Here is a 19,567-nt window from a genome sequence, read left to right on the forward strand (position 1 = left end):
CTTGGGGACTCCCTTAGTCCTGTCCTACCTGTTGGGGTGTTGTGAGGAGCAAATGTAAAAGCATTTATAGATGCAATAAAGAATCTTACTAATACAGACAATAATGATTTTAATTGTGGATTTTATCTTCGTAAAAAGCAGTGATTCAATATTGCTTTAAGGTAAAATCTTCAGAACACGAGCAGCTTCTTACATTCTTCACTCTTTGGTTATTTCCTGATAATTTCCTGTAATTTTGTTTGCAGAACACATCCTAGACCTTTGTCTGAGTTTTGTGTGTTAAAAAACTGTTGGAACAGCCCCCTCTAGTGTCTGAAGTATCCATTTTTAAAACTTTTTTTTTTTTTTTTTTTTGTCAATCAGAAGTTTTAGGAATTAAACTAGCTATTTTTCCTTTCACATCTGGAGATAATTTCTTTTTTTTTACTTTTCTTTTTTTGGTGGAGGGAAAGGGTTATTCTCCTTTTTTGAAAAGGTCACTGGAATTATGGGTAGGGTGTGGATTGAGGGCAGCAGAAAACATGGGAAAGGAAGGATCAAAATGCCATTTCTACCTTTTTAGAAATAGTTATTTTTAAGTGAGCTGGAATAGGGCCAAACTATACAGTGTCATGTTTTGTTTGTTTTAGTTTACATTTGTTTCTGAATTAGGTACAGCTTAAAAATACTTTGTTTTGGAATTCTTTATGGCCATTGGATCTCATCTTAAGAGTTCTTTGCAGTTTCTGAAGCAGCAGTTTCACTGGAAAGTGGCTTTAAAATAGAGCCTGATTTTCTTTGTGGAAGTGTTGTAACTTTGTTACTGTTTGTTTTTACTGCCATATCTTTTTGTGGATACACTTTGTAACTATATTGTAAGTGTTCTAATGCTAAATTGTCATTTTACATAGTTCCCATTGTTTTTCAACCAAAGAAATAAGGAGATTCTTAAATTATTGGCTCTCTGCCACCTCTCCCTGTAAACACACAGCACTCAAACACACAGGCCTTCAGCTAAGAATCTTGTGAAGGGTTAGAGAAACAGGACCTTTCTCATTTGACCCATGGGCTTTTGTAGCTTGAACAAGGAAAGTAGTGTTCTGAAAGCTACAGCATTTATGAAGGCTCTAGTAAAAATATTTCATGTGCATGGACTAGAGATTAACTCCTTTCATCTTGTTCTCTAGCAAATTAAACAATGCAAACAGATTTTAAGTGCATTCTTGGTAATGAAATGCTTGGGTGAATTATAATCCTAATTGCTATTGTTCATTCCCACAGCTGCATGTTGACACTTATAACAGCCTAAACCACGCATTCTTCAGCCACTAGGATAAACAAAAGCATTTTGAAATCCATCATTTTGTGGCATCTTAAATTGCATATGTCATTGGCTGCCTTGATTTTATTTTGTTTCCATTGTGGAAGAAATTAGAGAAAATGTTAGTCCTTTGTATTTATACATAAAATTATTGTCAATAGAATCATTACTGGGTTTTTATGAAAATTCATTCTTTAATAGTCTTAATTTTTAAAGGAGGCAGTAGAAGTTATGTCACAGGGAAACAATTTGTATTTGTTATCAAACTAGTTGATATTTTAGGAGGCAGCTTTCTCCAAAATTTGAAAGAAAGTAATAGGATTTCACTTTTCTTCTTAGTAGAATAGTATTCCAAATGTAAATCTAGAACCTAGATTTATTCTGTGATTTGGCAAGTCATATTTATATGTGTAATGGTTCCTTTAAAATTTGACCCAAAACCATTTATTAGTCTCTTTCTTTAAGGGCAAAGAAAGGGAAATGTTTGCAATGAATTTAAAATTCGTATTTCTTTATATTTGAGAAACAGGTTTGAATACCAATTATAATCAAACCTTTCTTCCTTTAAAAAATATAAGTTTTTGATAGCTGAAAAACCATACAGCAAGAGTAGGGTATATGGATGTAATAGTTAACAAATTCTGATTTTTCTCTATTTCTAAGGCTTAATTGAAGGGTTTAAAATTGAAGATTCGAATGACCATATTCATAAGCATCTATTATAAGTGCTCTCAGTAATAATAGGAGCTTTAGATGTCAATTGAATATTGCTACAGTTTGTCACATTTTCACAGCATTTCTTTATTCCTTAGAATGTCTTTCAATTCTTAAGTTCATAGGAGTATGGAAATTGTTTTAATAAGCAAACATTTTGCTGCCATCTTGTATCTTAATTTTAAGGTGCCCTTTTCAAAGTTAATTCATTCTTATAAAAATACTAATATTTTTAAATTCTAATTGATTGTTGTCTGTAATAATAATAATAGTAATAGCAGCTAACCTGTATTGAGCAATTCCTGTATGTCTCATACTGTGCTAGTAGAAACCATTTGAGATGCTACCCTTTGAGGTAGTATTCTTACTTACTCCCATTTTGCATTTGAGGAAACTGGAATATAGACAGAATAATTTTGCCAGGGGTGCCTGGGTTGTTCATTGAGCATCTATCTGCCTTTGGCTCAGGTCATGATCAAGGTCCTAGGATCGAGCCCAGCATGTTGCCTGCTTCTCCTTCTCCCTCTATTGCTCCCCCTGCTTGTGCTCCCTTTCTCTCTTTCTCTCTACTCTCCTGAATATATAAACAAAATCTTAAAAGAGAAAAAAAAGAATACTTTTGCCAAAAGTCACAGAGTAATTGGAGTCTAATCTTTCTGACTCCTAGAACCCATGTTCTTGACTGACCACTACTGAAGTCTTAAGTGAAAGTTAAATGTTATCATACAATCTCTTGATGGAATATTATGTAGCCATCAAAAGTGAGGCTTAAGGTAACTAGTGACATAGGAAATGTATGTGATGTAATAAGTGAAAAAAGGGACTCCTGGGAGGCTCATTGGTTGAGCGTCTGCCTCCGGCTCAGGGTGTGATTCTGGGATCAAGTCCCATATCGGGCTCCTTGCGGGAAGCCTGCTTCTCCCTCTGCCTGTGTCTCTGCCTCTCTCTTTGTGTCTCTCATGAATGAATAAATAAAATAAATTAATTAATTTTTTAAAAATAAGTGAAAAAAGACCAAGTGATTACAGTTAAATTTTCATAGCAATTTTAAATATTTTTAGAATTTCTAGAATTTTAGAAGTTTGTCATTGCTTTTTTTAATGCAATATAGATAATATTCTTTTTTTTAAAGATTTTATTTGTTTATTCATGAGAGACAGAGAGTGAGAGAGAGAGAGAGAGGCAGAGACATAGGCAGAGGGAGAAGCAGACTCCATGCAGGGAGCCCAACGTGGGACTTGATCCTGGGTCTCCAGGATCACAACCCGGGCTGCAGGCTGTGCTAAACCTCTGCGCCACTGGGGCTGCCCATATCCTGCTCTTATATAATTTTTCTGATTAATTTACAGAAGTTCTGTTAAAGCAAGAGTACATGTAAACCAGATCTGGTTGGAAAAGTGACAACTTAGTTTTATAATAGACTCTAGCATTTTCAGTTTCCTTTTTAATTTGACCCAAAGCCATTTTTTACTGGACTTATGCCAGCTCTAATGTAATCTCTCATCTGTATTCTGGGAGGCTAATGGAATAATAAAATTTTCTTAAATATAACTTAAATGTGTTTTATAGTATCCTCGAAATAGCTTATGCACAAAAGATGTTTTCTTTCCCACCCTGTAGAGGTATCTCATTAGGACACCCAGTAGTGTCATTATTAAGTTTTCATGTGTTTCTCAGTTTTGATGCTAATCTTTGTGTGTATGTGCGTGCATTTTTTTTTCTCTGCAGCACCAATGTGGTTATGAATTATTCAGAGATCGAGTCTAAGGTTCGAGAAGCAACGAATGATGATCCTTGGGGACCTTCTGGGCAACTCATGGGAGAGATTGCCAAGTAAGTGATAATTTGACTCAGCAGTGCAGAAAGAATCCAACTATCTTTACATAGAAATACAAAATTTGCTTTCAGTTTTAAACAGTTTAGCTGCCAGATACAAATTTTGCATAATCATTCAGATATTAATGGAGGAAGTTCTACGCAGAGTCCCATTTCCCCTTAAAAATTAGCTCGAAAAAGTACTACCAAATTTTTCAACGAAGTTTAGAGACTTACTGTAGCTTTTTATAAAATTTTGAGAAATGTATAAAATAACTTGAAATAAAGTTAGGAAATTTTTTTTGATGAGCATCTGGACCACCATCTTGGTAAGTAAAGGGCTTGTAAAGGATGAGATTAATTAGTGGGATTTACATGTGTCCTAGACATTGTACAAACTATGAGAAAAATATTTTTATGGAAACATATCTAAATTTTTTGTATTAAGCTTATTAAATTTTTTAAGCTCTTTGGGAAAACACAGTAACTTAGAACAAGTCTGCCATCTACTGTTAAAATTAATGTATTGCAAAGTCTTGAGGAAAATTATTCTTTTTCAGGGCTACATTTATGTATGAACAATTTCCAGAACTTATGAACATGCTTTGGTCACGAATGTTAAAAGACAACAAAAAAAATTGGAGAAGAGTTTACAAGGTATGGACGTCATTTTGTTTTTATTGCTTGACATGTTGAAAACAAATGCTTGAAATTTTGAGATATGCATACATAAGTGATTATGAAGGACATTAAATCTTAGGATATTCTTAAACAGGTAAAAGAAAATTTGCTAGTCACCATAAACAACTATTCTGAATGTAAAATGTTTAAAATTAATGTTAATAATACTTAAAAATATCTTTATTTAGTAGTTAAAATTTTTCCTACCAAAAATATATTTGCATATCAAAAGTAATGAATCCACAGCTGGATGCATATTTAGTGTATGAGCAATTAAAATGAAAACCACAGTGTAATATGGTTTCTCATCTCTACATAAAATTTGCCTAATTTATAATAATTTTAACACAGTGTTCTGCACCAGAAATGTTAGTTTAAAATATAGAGATTCTAAAACATATTAAAATTCTAACATTGTAAATTTCCAAATATGTACTTTTTATCAGATACCTAATGTAGAATTCTAAAGATTGTCATCTGTTTCCCAAACCCGCCATATTTTCTTGTTACTCAAATTCCTGTGCTTTCAAAATGGCATATAATGTTTATATCTGAAACTCTGAAAGCAACATTTTGACTTCCAGGATTGAAGAGCAATGCTTTATTTAGTTCATGTTTTTGATGTTATTTGTTTCTGAAAACATTCACTGTCATTCTTTTAGCTTATATAATATTTGTGATAAAATAGTTGCTGTTTCTTTATGTGAGGTTTGTACCAAGCAAAGTTAAGTTCACAATGCATCATTCAGTGGTTTTTAGTGTATTTACAAAGTCGTGCAACAGTCACCACTACCTAATACCAGGATTTTTTCATCACCCCAAAAAGAAATCCCATAAAACCTTTATTTTCTCATATTTGTTGGCAGCTAGTTTCTGAAACAAAAGTCACATCATTAACTTCCAAATTTAATTTGATCTGGGGAAAATGCTATGGGATCATATAATTACTAAATAATTGTTCTCTTTAACTGATGTTTCTAACAATTCACCATTCTGTACTGCCTAGAGGAAAAGTAAAAACTGAGCCACTTTCCAGAAGCTTAGTGTTTATTTGTATCATATATTCAGGTATTTCTTAACATCAGAGAGCTATTTTTTCTTAATCTTTTGACACATGGTAACAATGGACAACTTATAATTATTTACCGTGGTTACAAGAGGAATTTCAAATTGACTATGTATTTAAAGTCCAGTATAAGGTAAAGACATTCCCCCTGCCCTCTCCCTTACCCCCGCAAAGATTATTTGCTAATGTTGGAATTATTTTTTTTTAACCATTCACCAAAGCTCTACCAGAATTTATTTTGTTAAATCATTTTGTGCTTTGTATTTTTACAGTCATTGCTGCTTCTAGCTTACCTCATAAGGAATGGATCAGAGCGTGTTGTTACAAGTGCCAGAGAACACATTTATGATTTGCGATCCCTGGAAAATTACCACTTTGTAGGTGAGCAATAGAAAAACCTTATAAGCAAATTAAAACAGTAGTTGGAGTTGTCAGTCACCTGAACCAGCTTAGAAGCTTCTCTGCTCTAATTAGAATGTGACTATTGCTGGTTGTGTGACGAGTGCAGAATCCAAGACGTGGGGCCCTAGAGTATTAATTAGTGAAGACAAGAACTTGCAGAAAAGACTGGCTAATAACAACAGAACCAACACAACATGAGTGTTCGGGTTTATATTAAAATATGCACTGGAGACTGGTCCCCTGTGGTGTCCATAAAGGAATAGCTTTAATCATATGGGAAGAAAAGGTTAGAGCTCCAAAACACACACATCTGTTTGAAGCTGGGTTTTTTTTTCCTCCCACCAAATAATATTTACTGTGCAAAGGCAGCAAGGCCAGAGTGTGTTTTGAATGTGAACGAGGATACAGAATAAACCACATTTCATTTTGTTGTGTACCCCAGTTGAAAGCACTTTAAAAATTCAGTTTTTCAGCTACACTAAATTCTGGTAATTAGTGTTTCCAAACTTGTATTGGGGAAACCAAAGCATTTGGGTACATTTTAGTCATTAAAATGTTAAAGTGAATCTTTTGTTGTTAAACTACAGTAGGAAAAGAAAACATTTATGGATATAAGTCTTTTTCATATGGTCATCATTAGTAATGCTTTTTAGTAGCTCTTTCATTTATCTTACATAGCACCAATATCTGTGGTTCTTGTTAATTCACTTTTACATGCTCTTACAAGCCAGAATTGAATCACAAGACTTAGAATTTGCTGATGAGAAAATGACGAAATTCAGTAGCACTATATGCCTCTTTTTGTTAATTTTAAATATTGAAGTTGGTTTTTTATGTTGAAATTTTCATGTCTGTTTTTTGTGTTAAAGGGTTTGATATTTATTAATTCTTAAGGTTTTGTTTCTCCCTTACCATCCTCACAGATGAGCATGGCAAAGATCAAGGTATAAATATTCGCCAGAAGGTGAAAGAATTGGTTGAATTTGCCCAGGATGACGACAGGCTTCGTGAAGAGCGAAAGAAGGCAAAGAAGAACAAAGACAAATATGTTGGGGTTTCCTCAGACAGTGTTGGAGGATTCAGATACAGTGAGTATCAAAGACAAACTGACACCTATGCATCCATTTAGCTTCCTGGATATATTTTAAGAATCATTAAAATACAAAAGACCAAAATAACTTTCCTTTTTTTCCCCAAAAAATAGAATATGAAAATATATGAAGTACTCTTTTTGGTTTCTATTATATGGATATTAGGAATCTTCTTTTCTATTTTTTACTTTTGTGGGTTCAGGAATATTATTTTAACCATTAGTCATCAATTAAATGATTATAAACTTTAAGTTGACATAATAAAACAGATATATACTCTTCCCTCTTGATTTAAAAAGAAAAAAGATTTCTGTCCTCACCGTTTAGAGCATAAAAATATGAAGTTTGATAAAGAGCTTCATTTTCCTTATTTGAAGCACATTAGCTCTATTTTGGGCCAAAAATAGGTAAGCTTCCTATAAGTTAGTTCTGCCTCAGTCTCTTCCCTTAACTAAGCAATACTTTAATTCGACACAGAAAAAGGTGACAGTACTATCAGTTTTTCACCTAGGCCTATCACTTTATTTTTCCTAACATGTTTAAGAGCTGCTGTAACATTGACTCCTTATGTTTATTTTTAATATAATATAGCTTCCCTAAAATTGATCACTAGGTACTTGAAACAGGCACGGAAAATAAGAAAACTCCATTATATCATGTCCCTTTAGACTCATTCAGTCTTCTGTAAACTCTGACCATCTCCTGGTCATTTTGTATATATACAGACAGGCTAGTGCTCTGTATACTCAGCCACAGATTGGGACTTCCCAACTACCTCCCACCCATATCAGAAGTTTTTTTGTATTTGGATTACATTGGGATCTTAACTCCTGCATTAGAACCATGTAAAAATTTCTATTTCTTGTGATTATCTACAAAATAATATCTTCACTACTTCGCTGCTTTGCTTCCTTGCTCTCAAAGAAAAAATACTGTACTTAATTATTAAAGGACATTTTTAACAGGAAAATTCCATTCTTTTTATGACTAAGCATCACAAAAAGTTCTTGAATTGAGGAAAAATATTTCTCTTAAATCATATAAATAAGTTTTGGAATTTTTATTTTAGGAGAGTAACAAGTTTTTGGATTCTTTGCCTAAGTAGTTATTTTATTCTTTAGCTTTTTCAAAGCAGCAGGAGCAATTTAACATGTTTTTTGAGGAGAAATTGCTATTTGCAACTCATTTCTTCATTCTACTTGCTTGTAACCCTTTTTTTTACCAGCACAATTTATATAATTTATATACTTAGATTTAGAAAACTGAATAAAGTCTCAGTCTCTGTGAACTAATTACAACATCTACATTAGAGAGTTGAACATCTTACATATTTGCATCACATTCTTTTAAAATTATATTTGTGATGTATATATTGTTCAAAGACTTAACTAATCAACTTCAACTATTTTATGTCTTTTCATTGACCTTAGATGGTGTCTTACCAGTAATCTGATACCTTTGTAATATGTCCATCACACTAATCAGCTTTGTTTGCATCTGCTTTCATTTTTCCTATAAATTTGTCTTTTCAAAGTCTAGTTTATTACACTTTCATTGAAATGTACATTCATGTTATTGGAAAACCACTCATTTTTATAAAGCCATCTGGTTAAAATTTTGTCATATTCTTTTTAAGTTGATGGTCACTTTCAGATCTAGTGGACATATCTTAAAATCCTCCTACAGAAAATTTTGGCTTTGGCAGTTTTAGCAGGCAGTTCTACAGAATGGTTTTATTCAGTCTCCAAAGGGTTTTTTTTGCCACCAGAACTAGTTCACCAAAGTTGAACACAAAGACTGAGCTACCTTTTGATTATTTTGTTGTCATTGCACTTTTCCCTTTTCTTTTTAGCCTGCCTTAATTTTCATTGTTTTCTTCTTTTTAACCTCATGTGATTTCTCTGTACTGTCTACTCTTGGCTTTTTGGTTGAGTTTGGATAGGCCCCCAAGGTCAAGGTCTGAAACAAATTTTGACATTTTGGGGTTTTTGTTTACCATGATCTGTTCTTTTCATTCTCAAATTTCACACAGAGTCACCCTAGGTTTTGCCATCCTGGCATATGTTTAGACTTGGTGTTTGAAAGATCATCACTGTTCTGAACTGCTTGAGCATATTTCATGATTCTAGTCTGTGTAGTTTTGGGTGGTTAGAATATTCTTTTTATAATAATTAAAAGATGCTTTCCCATGCCATAAAATCCGTTATTTTTCTAGTTTGACACTTAAAGAATAATAGTTATTTTCAGCATATTGGGACATGTGTTGTGTCCTATAGTTGGTGTTTTTTAAGAGACTGTTGCTGTCCAATACTTTTCTAATAATTGAAGAACCATTAAGAGACAAGAATGAAATATGTATTATACGACTTTTGTAAAAAAAAATTTCCATTTCTCTTTGACTTATATAGCCTATGTTGGTTTTTGTGTTTTCCTCTACTCTTTTAAGAACTTACAGATAATGCTGTGCTGTGCATTAAGGTTGTGTAAGTTTTCATAAACAAAACCTTTTGAATCTGCATTCCTGCCACTTAATGACTGGCACTACATGCTGTGCCTTGCTGTAATTGTGTTGATTCAGCACTGTGGGAGCTTTCTGTTTTCCTTTGAAAACTATTTTATTATGAGGAAAAGCTTCAGAAATAAGGACTGTAGACACCTTTTGAATTTAATGTCCTTAAAGTTGCTTTTCTTTTTAATGCAGGTGAAAGATACGATCCTGAACCCAAATCAAAATGGGATGAAGAGTGGGATAAAAACAAGAGTGCTTTTCCATTCAGTGATAAATTAGGTGAACTGAGTGATAAAATTGGAAGCACAATTGATGACACCATCAGCAAGTTCCGGAGGAAAGATAGAGAAGACTCTCCAGAAAGATGCAGGTATTAACGCTTTGTCTCCTGGGTCCTTTGAAAAGGGTGCTGAATTTATGCAGCTGGGTTTTTGTTTATCTAAAGTTCAACTTTTCTTTTTTCTTAATAGATTTTATTTTTTTGAGCAGTTTTAGGTTCACAGAAAAATTGTACATAAAGTAACAGAGTTGCCATGTTAACCCCCCACCTTGTGCATGCATGTGTGCTCACACGTCTGCGTGCACGCACACACACACAATTTCTCCTGTTATTAACATCTTGCATCAGTGTGATACATTTATTAACAATTGAAAACCAATCTTGATATACAGTATACTCTTAAATAAAATCTGTTATTTGCGTTAGGGTTCATTGTGTTGTGCAGTTGAGAAATACATAATATCCAGCATTATAGAACCATACAGGATAGTTGTACTGCCCTTAAAAATGCTCTATATAAAAATATGGCATGATTCATGAATTTGCATGTCATCCCTCAACAGGGGCCATCCTAATCTTCTCTGTGTTGTTCCAGTTTTAGTGTATTTGCTGCTGATGTGAGTACTCTGCAGCTGTTTTTAAGACGCTAGGTCAAACATTATTTGTAATTAGTATTGATATATTCCATGTTGTGTATGTCCATTTATTTCTAAAGTTGATCACATTTTCTGTATGTTTTTATTCAGGCTATTTATTGAAAAGAATTTTCCCAGTAAGAACTTTCATAGCTCATTTGGCATTTGGGCATCGGATCACCCAGTCTCTAAGTTATTGCTGAGGGATAATGAAGTTTATTATTAATAAACTTCACTAAATAAGTTTAAACAAAAGTTAAAGGGTTTGAAATTTAACTCTGTGACATTTTATAATGATTCCATGCCAGTGTATACAAGGAAAAAAAATTCAAATGAATTTTTAAGCTAAAATGTTTTCAAGTGTAGATCTATATTTTCATAAACTATATTTTTTGATGTTAGAGCATTTGTATTTCATTTTATGTAGAACAATACTTTGAACTTTGCAGCATTCACTTTTTGTTCTTACCTACCCATATAGCTATAAACTATATAAAAGTTAAAAGGGTAATATATATAGCACTTTATTTGCAAGGCAGGTTTTACAAGTTCTTTGTCATTTGTGCCTCAGAGTATTTCTATTAGAAAGGCTAGATCAAGGATTTTACTCTTATTTTTTAAAAGTAAAACCTGACGCCTAGTCAGGCTATGTGGAACTTTCCTAAAGTAACGGTTAGTGATAGAGCTGTTCCTTCAAGTGAGTTCTTATAACTAAGTACCATCTCTCTCCTTTATGTTTTTGCTAAAAAAAGAAAAAAATCTTAATGGTTCAGATTTAGGGGTCATTAAAAAGAAAATTTTGAAGCAATTTTAAAATACTTGTTTAGTGTTTAGTGTCTTCAATATGTTTCTGTATTTATTAAATTTCTCAAATGCCTGTCTTTTTTAAGACTGCTGCTGGAATATAATCTTTGAAGAGCCAGAATTTACTTTTAGTACCTTAAATATATCTATTTTACAACTACATTTCTAGCTCATTTATATTGAAGACTGTATATTTAAAATAACAAACACTAAACTTGGGAAACTGTGCCTACTCAAATATTCTGTGAATATTCAATTTTTTCTCTCATGATTGTTCTCATGGCCTGTGTGTTTATGTTTTTAGTTTGGCTTAGAAAACATAGTGGCCATATATTCTGTTGCTATTTCCTGAAGAGATGTGGAGATCAGGTGGGTTGGGGTAGGCTGGTTAGAAATCTATGCACATTCTTGTGTGTTGCTTTACTCTGCCACCCTTAGTTTTTCTTTTTTTGCTTTGTCTTTTTTTTTCTTCTGTCTCTCCCTTGATTTTTTTTTCTTATTGCCTCTATGACAAGTTCTGCTACAGTTCCTAAGTCTTTTACATAAAGTATCCAGGTTTAAGAGTAAAAATGTAGTGTGTATTATTTATCATAGTAACTGAAGAGCACACCAGGGATCTGAGTATTTGTGAAAGAAGAGTAGACTTTTAGACAAAGTTGCATGAGACCTCTGGGATGTTACCAGAATGACAGACTTATTTTTAGTTCGTTATTAGATTCAAGAATTTTTGAACATTGATCAGATATGAAGCTTCCATTTCATTGTGTGCTAGTCAGTTTTATATTCTCAACATATAAAGAAATTACCTTGCACTGAAATCAAATTGGACCTCAGGAAGATAAGAAATTTAGCTTTACTTATAGGGCTGATGATGGGAACCTTTAAGTCATTTGTTGCTGAGAAACTGGTAAGAGACAAGGGCTTTTGAACACCTAATCAGAACTTGTAGATTCCCTAAAATGCTAAATAGATAAAAATACATTTAGCCCTTTTGCTCTGTGTGGGAAGCTATTCTTGATCCTTGATTTATAGAGGTTCCAAATTGATTTATATTTAAGTAGAAATTGCTTTAGATTTGTCTGGGATAAATTAGTAGAGTTTTAAGGAGAATTTTAAGCATTTTGTTTCAGAATATTTATAAATTAAATCATCTACTCTAAAATTAAGTAATGTAGGCAATGTTTCAGGTAATTTCTCTCTGCCTTACTTGTACCAGAAGAGAACCTCAGTCCTATATTACTGAAGAACAAATTAGTGCTGACATTTTTAATTTGTGGCATGTGAAAAACTCAGTTTTTTTTTTATTATGTATGTTTTTCTTTTGCCTTATTAAAAAGGGGGGAAAATTGTTTTGAATATGCCTTAAAAAGGAATTATTTCAAAACATTTCAAGTATACTTGCTTCCTGTAAAGCAATTTTCATAGTAAGGTAAAAGTTTCATCTCCCTACACTATAGTAAAATAGAGCACTAATGTTGTAAAGTGCAATACTTTATATTTTTTTGCATTTACAGGTGAGCATTTAATCATTTAAATTTAGTTAGGATAGTGTTGAAAATATGTCCACTGAAATTGTAATATTTTATGATGTATTTGTGTATAAGTCAGTGACAGAATTGTTATTTAAATGGGACTGTAGTTTGCACACCATCCATTTCAAGAAAATGGTCATCAAATGCAGATGTTTGAGCTCACAGGATCTCTTCAGTTGATTCTGACATGATAATACTGTCATTTTATTTTTTAATTAAGCTTTAAATCTATAATACATAAACACTTGAATTACTTCAGACTTTTTTTATTTGTACACATTTATGTAAATCTGTTTTTGTAGCAGTGTTTTAGACTTACCTAGGGAATTGAACGGGTTCTCATTTCCTCTCCCCAACACATATCATTATTCAGATAACTTAGATAACATTCTGTTGATCCCTGTCAAATAGAGTATGGAATTTTGGAGTTACTACATTTGAAATTCTTTAGCTCAAATCACTGAGGGCTCCATTTTAAAATAATCCCTAGTCTTATTATTTTGCTTCATTTTTAATATCTTTTAGCGACAGTGATGAGGAAAAGAAAGCAAGAAGAGGCAGATCTCCCAAAGGTGAATTCAAAGATGAAGAGGAAACTGTGACGACAAAGCATATCCATATCACACAGGCCACAGAGACCACCACAACCAGACACAAGCGCACAGCAAATCCTTCCAAAACCATTGATCTTGGAGCAGCGGCACATTACACAGGGGACAAAGCAAGTCCGGATCAGAATGCTTCAACTCATACCCCTCAGTCTTCACTGAAGGTGGGAATGGCACAAGTTTACACACTCTACACAGTTTTATTCTTACAGATTACTTCTAGAATTACTGCATTAATAGGGTTGGGCATTCCTAGGCAATCATATTAATTATAGATCATCTGGCCTGTATTACTGAGAGTCATTAATAATAAGAAATCTCTTTGGGGGAAGAAACCTGTCCAGTTGCTGCACAATTGTGTATACACTTTCTATGAAAGTAGAAATGACATTTTCGGTTCATTTGGGAAAGGTGGCGAGTTGGAATATGGTGCATTTATTTCCTTCAAGACACTATTACTGGTTGCCAAACATGATGAGATTTACTAAGGAAAATAGAGGAGTATTTAGAAGATGTAAGAAATGACAAAAGAGGACCAAGTATTGATATATAGGGGAAATGGTCTCATTTTTATATAGAGATGTTGCCTATGAAGGGAGGCCTATTTGCCTGATTGTCACTACTGATTAGTAGCAGCACTGCCTTCTACCTTCTTCATTTGTTTTTTATTCACCCCACAGAAATGAAATCCACCTACTAGATACCTGGCCACAAGCTAGTGTTTTGTCAGTCTTCCCGACTAGTGTTTACCCAACTTGTGTCTTTGCGTCAGAAGTAGCAAAAAGCTGGGGAAAACGTTTTTCTAATGTATGTGTTCTACAAATTATAGTTAACTCTAAAAATAAAGCTAGTCATACTTAGTGGCAAGAACAATTCCTCTGTCAAGATTTGCCAGATATCATCTGTGTATAATTGTACCCATCTTTTTAGTTTTGATGAAAACTTCAATTAAAACTCAACTTCAGGGATCCCTGGGTGGCGCAGCGGTTTGGCGCCTGCCTTTGGCCCAGGGCGTGATCCTGGAGACCCGGGATCGAATCCCACATCGGGCTCCCGGTGCATGGAGCCTGCTTCTCCCTCTGCCTGTGTCTCTGCCTCTCTCTCTCTCTCTCTCTCTCTCTCTGTGTGTGTGACTATCATAAATAAATAAAAATTAAAAAAAAAAAAAACTCAACTTCAGTCGTAGTTATTAAAGAGGGGAAATGGCTCTGTCCTTTGTGGTCTTAGATTTCCCCTGCTGTAGATACAGTTAGCTTACTGACGACTGTACAGGGTCTGGTAGATAGTCACAATTAAAGCTTCAGTACATATAACTGTTAAAGGGAGAACTCACATAAGGTTGCACAGGAAAATCAGCCACACTGTATAACTTTTTTTAAATGATTAATTAATATTTTTGTATATTAAAAGATTTTAAATATCAGTTTGTAGTATAACCTAAATATATTTCACTCTGCCATAAACAGTTTATAGTGTAAGCTTTGCAATTTTTTTTTTCCTCCAAAAAGAAAAAAAAGGCCAGAGTTTTTGGAAAGTTTGTCAACTGCTTAATCTCTTTCAATCTCAACACCTTTTTGAACCAGCATATAGGTTTTCATCTTTAGGGCTCAAATTAACATGCGTAGGAGCTTACAGTGTTTGCCTATTGCCTAGCAATTCTGTTGTAATTTATTATATATGTATTGAACATACAGGACATTTGCACCCAGGCACTTAGGACTATGGGGAAGAGAAAAATCATTGTAAACTCCAGCCCCACATTTTAGTTTGGGGAATAAATGTGAAGCAATTAGATGTGAAGGTATATCAAACAACATAGAATGACTTGTATGGTGTACAAACAGTAATCAAAGAGTCATTAAATCATGGAATTTTAGAGCTGGATAGGATCTTGGTCTCATATGATTCTGATATATAACACTAAGATTTGAGTGGCATCTGGAAGGTATGTTTTCCAGAGTGAAATGCAGTAGGAAAAGAAATGGGGAAAACAGTGTAGATTAGATGTTAGCGATTTTAACAGTGCTAAGGATAGAATTACTTAAAAATGGCGCTCTTTCCATAAAACTTCAAGGTCATTTCTCTTTTTTCAGAAAACTAAATGTACTCTTATTATATTACAAGTATTTGGGTCTCAGCTGAGAATCAGAGATGACTAGAGCAGATTTAGGAAAAATAGTAGAATAAGCTTATTAATTTCTCTGTGTTTTCAGACTTCAGTGCCTAGCAGCAAGTCGTCTGGTGACCTTGTTGACCTGTTTGATGGCACCAGCCAATCAACAGGTAAGCTTCCACACTGGCTTTTTTTCTTTTCAGGGTAATTGTTCAAAATGCCAAATAAAGGATACAATGAAAAATAATTTTTTGCATTGGATTTATTTTTAATGTGAAATTAGTGAGCCTTGAACATTATTTGGGAAAAATTGTTTAATTGCCTGAAATAAAGAAGAGTGCTTAAATATTTGACCAGTAATTTAGTAATAGCTCTCTGTCTCCTTAATTTCTTAGTACTGAGTATATGGAGTCCTTTGCTTTCTTAAAAGCAAAATATAACTGTGCTCTGCCCATTTTATTGTCTTTCCTTAAATCTTAATTTCTGGCTCTCAACATCAGCTATGGTAGAGTTTATATAAACTTTTCATTCAATTATTCAGCAAGTATTTATTGAATCAGACACTGGTCTGGGTGCTCAAGGTATAATATTTAGTGAAACAAAGTTCTTGCCCTCATAGAAAGGTCAGGCCGAAGAAGTAATCATTAATCAGGAGTCACAAATAGTTACCTGGTTATAAACATGCTGAGAGCTTTGGAGGAAAGGGGCATTCTATGAAAGTATGTAACCATCTATCTGACATATTTTAAGGAGGCTATAGCAAAAGAGTAGTCTCTTTACCAAGATTATTTTAGATAGATTAATGATTTCTTCAGTTAGATTTTTAATATATGCCGGATTTGATTTAAGTAATTCCCTATATATTGTTTTCAAGGTAATTGGTATTTGAGGTTGCATTAGATGATTATGGAGATCTAATAAAGTCCTATGCTACAAGTCAAAACAGCTTAAATATAATTTCTGTTTAAAGATGAACTTTCCCAACCTATTCAAAGTTTATTTCACATTAAAATGTAGATAACAAGATTGACACATAAGTAATATGCGAAGTAAATCTATTGTTCCTAGATATGTGTAATGATTTTTCAAAACAATTGTTTTAAAATTTATATTAGTGATGGGACGCCTGAGTGGCTCAGTAGTTGAGCGTCTGCCTTTGGCTTGGGGTGTAATCCCGGAATCTGGGATCAAGTCCCACATCAGGCTCCTTGCAGGGATGCTGCTTCTCCCTCTGCCTGTCTCTGCCTCCCTCTCTCTCTCTGTCTCTCATGAATAAATAAATAAAATCTTGAGAAAAAATTATGTTAGTGCTTAAGTCTGTGATGGAAATTATTTCTCATTGATAGTACACGTAATTAAAGAAAGTCTTCTGTTTCCTCCTTCTTACCCACTATCATAAAATTCTTAGACCGGGATTGAATTTCATGGGGCATCTGGTTCAACAAAGTTTCTGAGCTTCTTCAGTTCCTATTTTCCCTTTTTTCTATAACTCGTACTGTTCCTAAAATTATTCTGTAAACAGAATAATTGTTCATTAAACTGTGATGCCCACTGCCACAACTACATCAGTTGTTTAATAATTGATTTGCCGTCTTTGGGGTGCCTGGGTGGCTCAGTCAGTTAAGCATCTGCCTTGAGTTCAGATCATGATCCTTGGGTCCTGGGATGAAGCCCCACATCTGGCTCCCTGCTCAGCAGAGAGCATGCTTCTCCCTCTGCCTGCCCCTGCCCCTGCTTGTTCCCACTCTCTCTCCATCAAATAAATAAAACCTAAACAAAAACCAAAAACAATTTGTGCACCATCTTTTTGTATGCTTAAAATCCTAACTGTAGTGTTAACTGTTAGCATGTAGTCATATAATACAGATATAGTGTCACAGAATATCAACTACTTTGGAATTCCTGGCATGAAATATTAAGGAGCCCTTTCATGCATCTGTGGAAAGTTTTAATGGAGCAATCAGAGAAGAATTAACTAGGAAGGTCAGATGAGTGATGTAACTTTTTTCTTCAGTGATATCAAGATTACTTTGAACAGAGAGAATTATTAAATACCAGCATGCTTCCTTTGCTTGGCAAGAACCATTGAGTGCTTTTTCTTCTCCAGTGCAAACAGTAGATTGACTAATTAAATAGAAGTAGCAATTAATATTAATACAGTAATTGAGACAAAGTCTAACATGAAATCTGGGAGGTTTCTTGCCTTAATGTTTGTTTTATCGTAATTTTCTGTAAAAACAAACTTGAGTCTACATCAGAATTATCTTTTAAAGTTATCTTCTATTTGAAACAGTATGTTTAACTAGTTTATATAGAACCCCTCTATCAGTACATAAATTTTGTTATCCCAAATCTCTGTTTAAATACTTTAGTAATGTATTTTAAATTGACTTCAGCAGTGGAAAAATATTGGATATTAAATCTTTAGAACCTACACATGAAAAAGTCTGAGAATCTACCATATTAAGTGTTGCTATTTGGTATGCCATTTGGGTGTCATTTACCAGATGTGCCTATCCTTATAATATTGCCATCATGCATGTAATATGGGCATGAACTGTAAACCTAAGCAGATATGACAGCATCTGTACCTCTCACCAGATAAATACTTCCTCTGAGGATATGCTCAGATTTTCTTTTTTTGTGTGTATGTTACTACATCCTTTTTTGCTAACATCTTCAAAAGTATGTGTGGTAAAATCACTGTAGAGTCTTTTCCAAGTTTTAAATATATGTGTGAAACCCATTCACCAAGAATTCATCACTACTATGGTGATGTTCTTTTAAGATCTGTACTCTAAATATATTTTGGTGGCTTTTACACACAGTACATTTCTAAGTAAACATTCTAAAAATAAATTACAGTATTTAGAAAATAAGCCAGTTAAAACTAGAATGCCAAAAACATCCCATTTCATTTTTTTATTGTTTCTCACCTTTGTAAAAATCTACATTGTCTCCTTTGTCCCTTTCTCATTAAGGAATTTAGGTCTTGATTAACATACATTCTGTAAGTTCTCTCTAATAACAATAAATGAGGTTGAAGAGAAAAATACACCATAAGTCAGTACAAACAGAGGGTATTATGTGTGACTTGCAATATGTTTTGAATTTCTTTTTTAGTTTAAAAATAGTTTTAAAGATTAAGGTATGTCAAATCCAAAATGTTGATTACATTTGTATATGAATCTGTTACGTTGTACACAGTACTCACAAAAGTTTGTTGAGGATATTTATATGAGTATGAACCATGTTGTTACATATTCAGTACACTGACTTACAGATTAGAATTTCCATAAAGTTGTCTCAGTTTAGGCCAAGTTTACTAAAAATAAATATTTTTTAACATATTCTCTTCACTAATTAAAAGTCATGCATGCTCATTTTAGAAATTTGATGGAAAGCAAGTGATTCACCATGACTTGGATGAGTAATAATTTGGGTGAATATTCTTTTTTTTTTTAATTACTCTTTCTATATATTCAGTCAGTATAAGTCTTTATTACGTGGCAGATCTTTTTCAGGCTTTTGATAAGGCTTTTATTTTTCTGTGAATTACCTTTCATCCAAGTTCTCATGACCATTTTCCTATGATCATTGATATTTTTTTCACAGACTTGTAATTGCTTTATATCTTAACATTGTATAGATATACTATAGTTTATTTAACCAGTTTCTTATTTGGGGGCGGGGTGGAGATTAGGTTTTGTTTTGTTTTCCAAATTTTTCTCTATTAGAGTACTGGAATAGCATCTTTGAAAACCATCCAGTTCGTAAGGAGAAAATAATATTTGATTTTATTTTGCATTCGTTTGATGCCTGAATTTGAATACTTTTCATGTTTTTATAGGCCAGTCGTAACTTGTCTATTCATGTTTTTTTGTCCATTTCTTTTAGTGGGGGTATTTATCCTTACTATTTTATATTTAAACTTCTTATATATATTAATCTTTATCATACATTATAATTTTTTTGCATTTTGTCATTTCTTTTATATTTACTAAAATTCTTGCAGCA

At 33.3% G+C, this 19,567-nt stretch overlaps 1 protein-coding gene and 1 non-coding gene across 4 annotated transcripts in view; one reads left to right on the top strand and one right to left on the bottom strand.

The window, feature by feature from the left end:
* Positions 1-19,567, top strand: part of CLINT1 (clathrin interactor 1) — a 59,455-nt gene that overhangs the window by 27,912 nt on the left and 11,976 nt on the right. For all 3 annotated transcript variants that reach the window (XM_072824335.1, XM_072824336.1, XM_072824337.1), the window contains 7 exons: positions 3,743-3,847; positions 4,390-4,486; positions 5,849-5,957; positions 6,902-7,066; positions 9,771-9,948; positions 13,355-13,601; positions 15,651-15,720. In XM_072824335.1, the coding sequence (XP_072680436.1) occupies positions 3,743-3,847; positions 4,390-4,486; positions 5,849-5,957; positions 6,902-7,066; positions 9,771-9,948; positions 13,355-13,601; positions 15,651-15,720 (971 nt within the window). The remainder of the gene's footprint in view (positions 1-3,742; positions 3,848-4,389; positions 4,487-5,848; positions 5,958-6,901; positions 7,067-9,770; positions 9,949-13,354; positions 13,602-15,650; positions 15,721-19,567) is intronic.
* On the bottom strand, positions 10,377-10,483 carry LOC140632773 (U6 spliceosomal RNA). The gene has a single exon (XR_012030465.1). It is a non-coding gene; the product is annotated as a U6 spliceosomal RNA (small nuclear RNA).

Source organism: Canis lupus, chromosome 4 (genome assembly GCF_048164855.1).
Source record: "Canis lupus baileyi chromosome 4, mCanLup2.hap1, whole genome shotgun sequence".
NCBI lineage: Eukaryota > Metazoa > Chordata > Mammalia > Carnivora > Canidae > Canis > Canis lupus.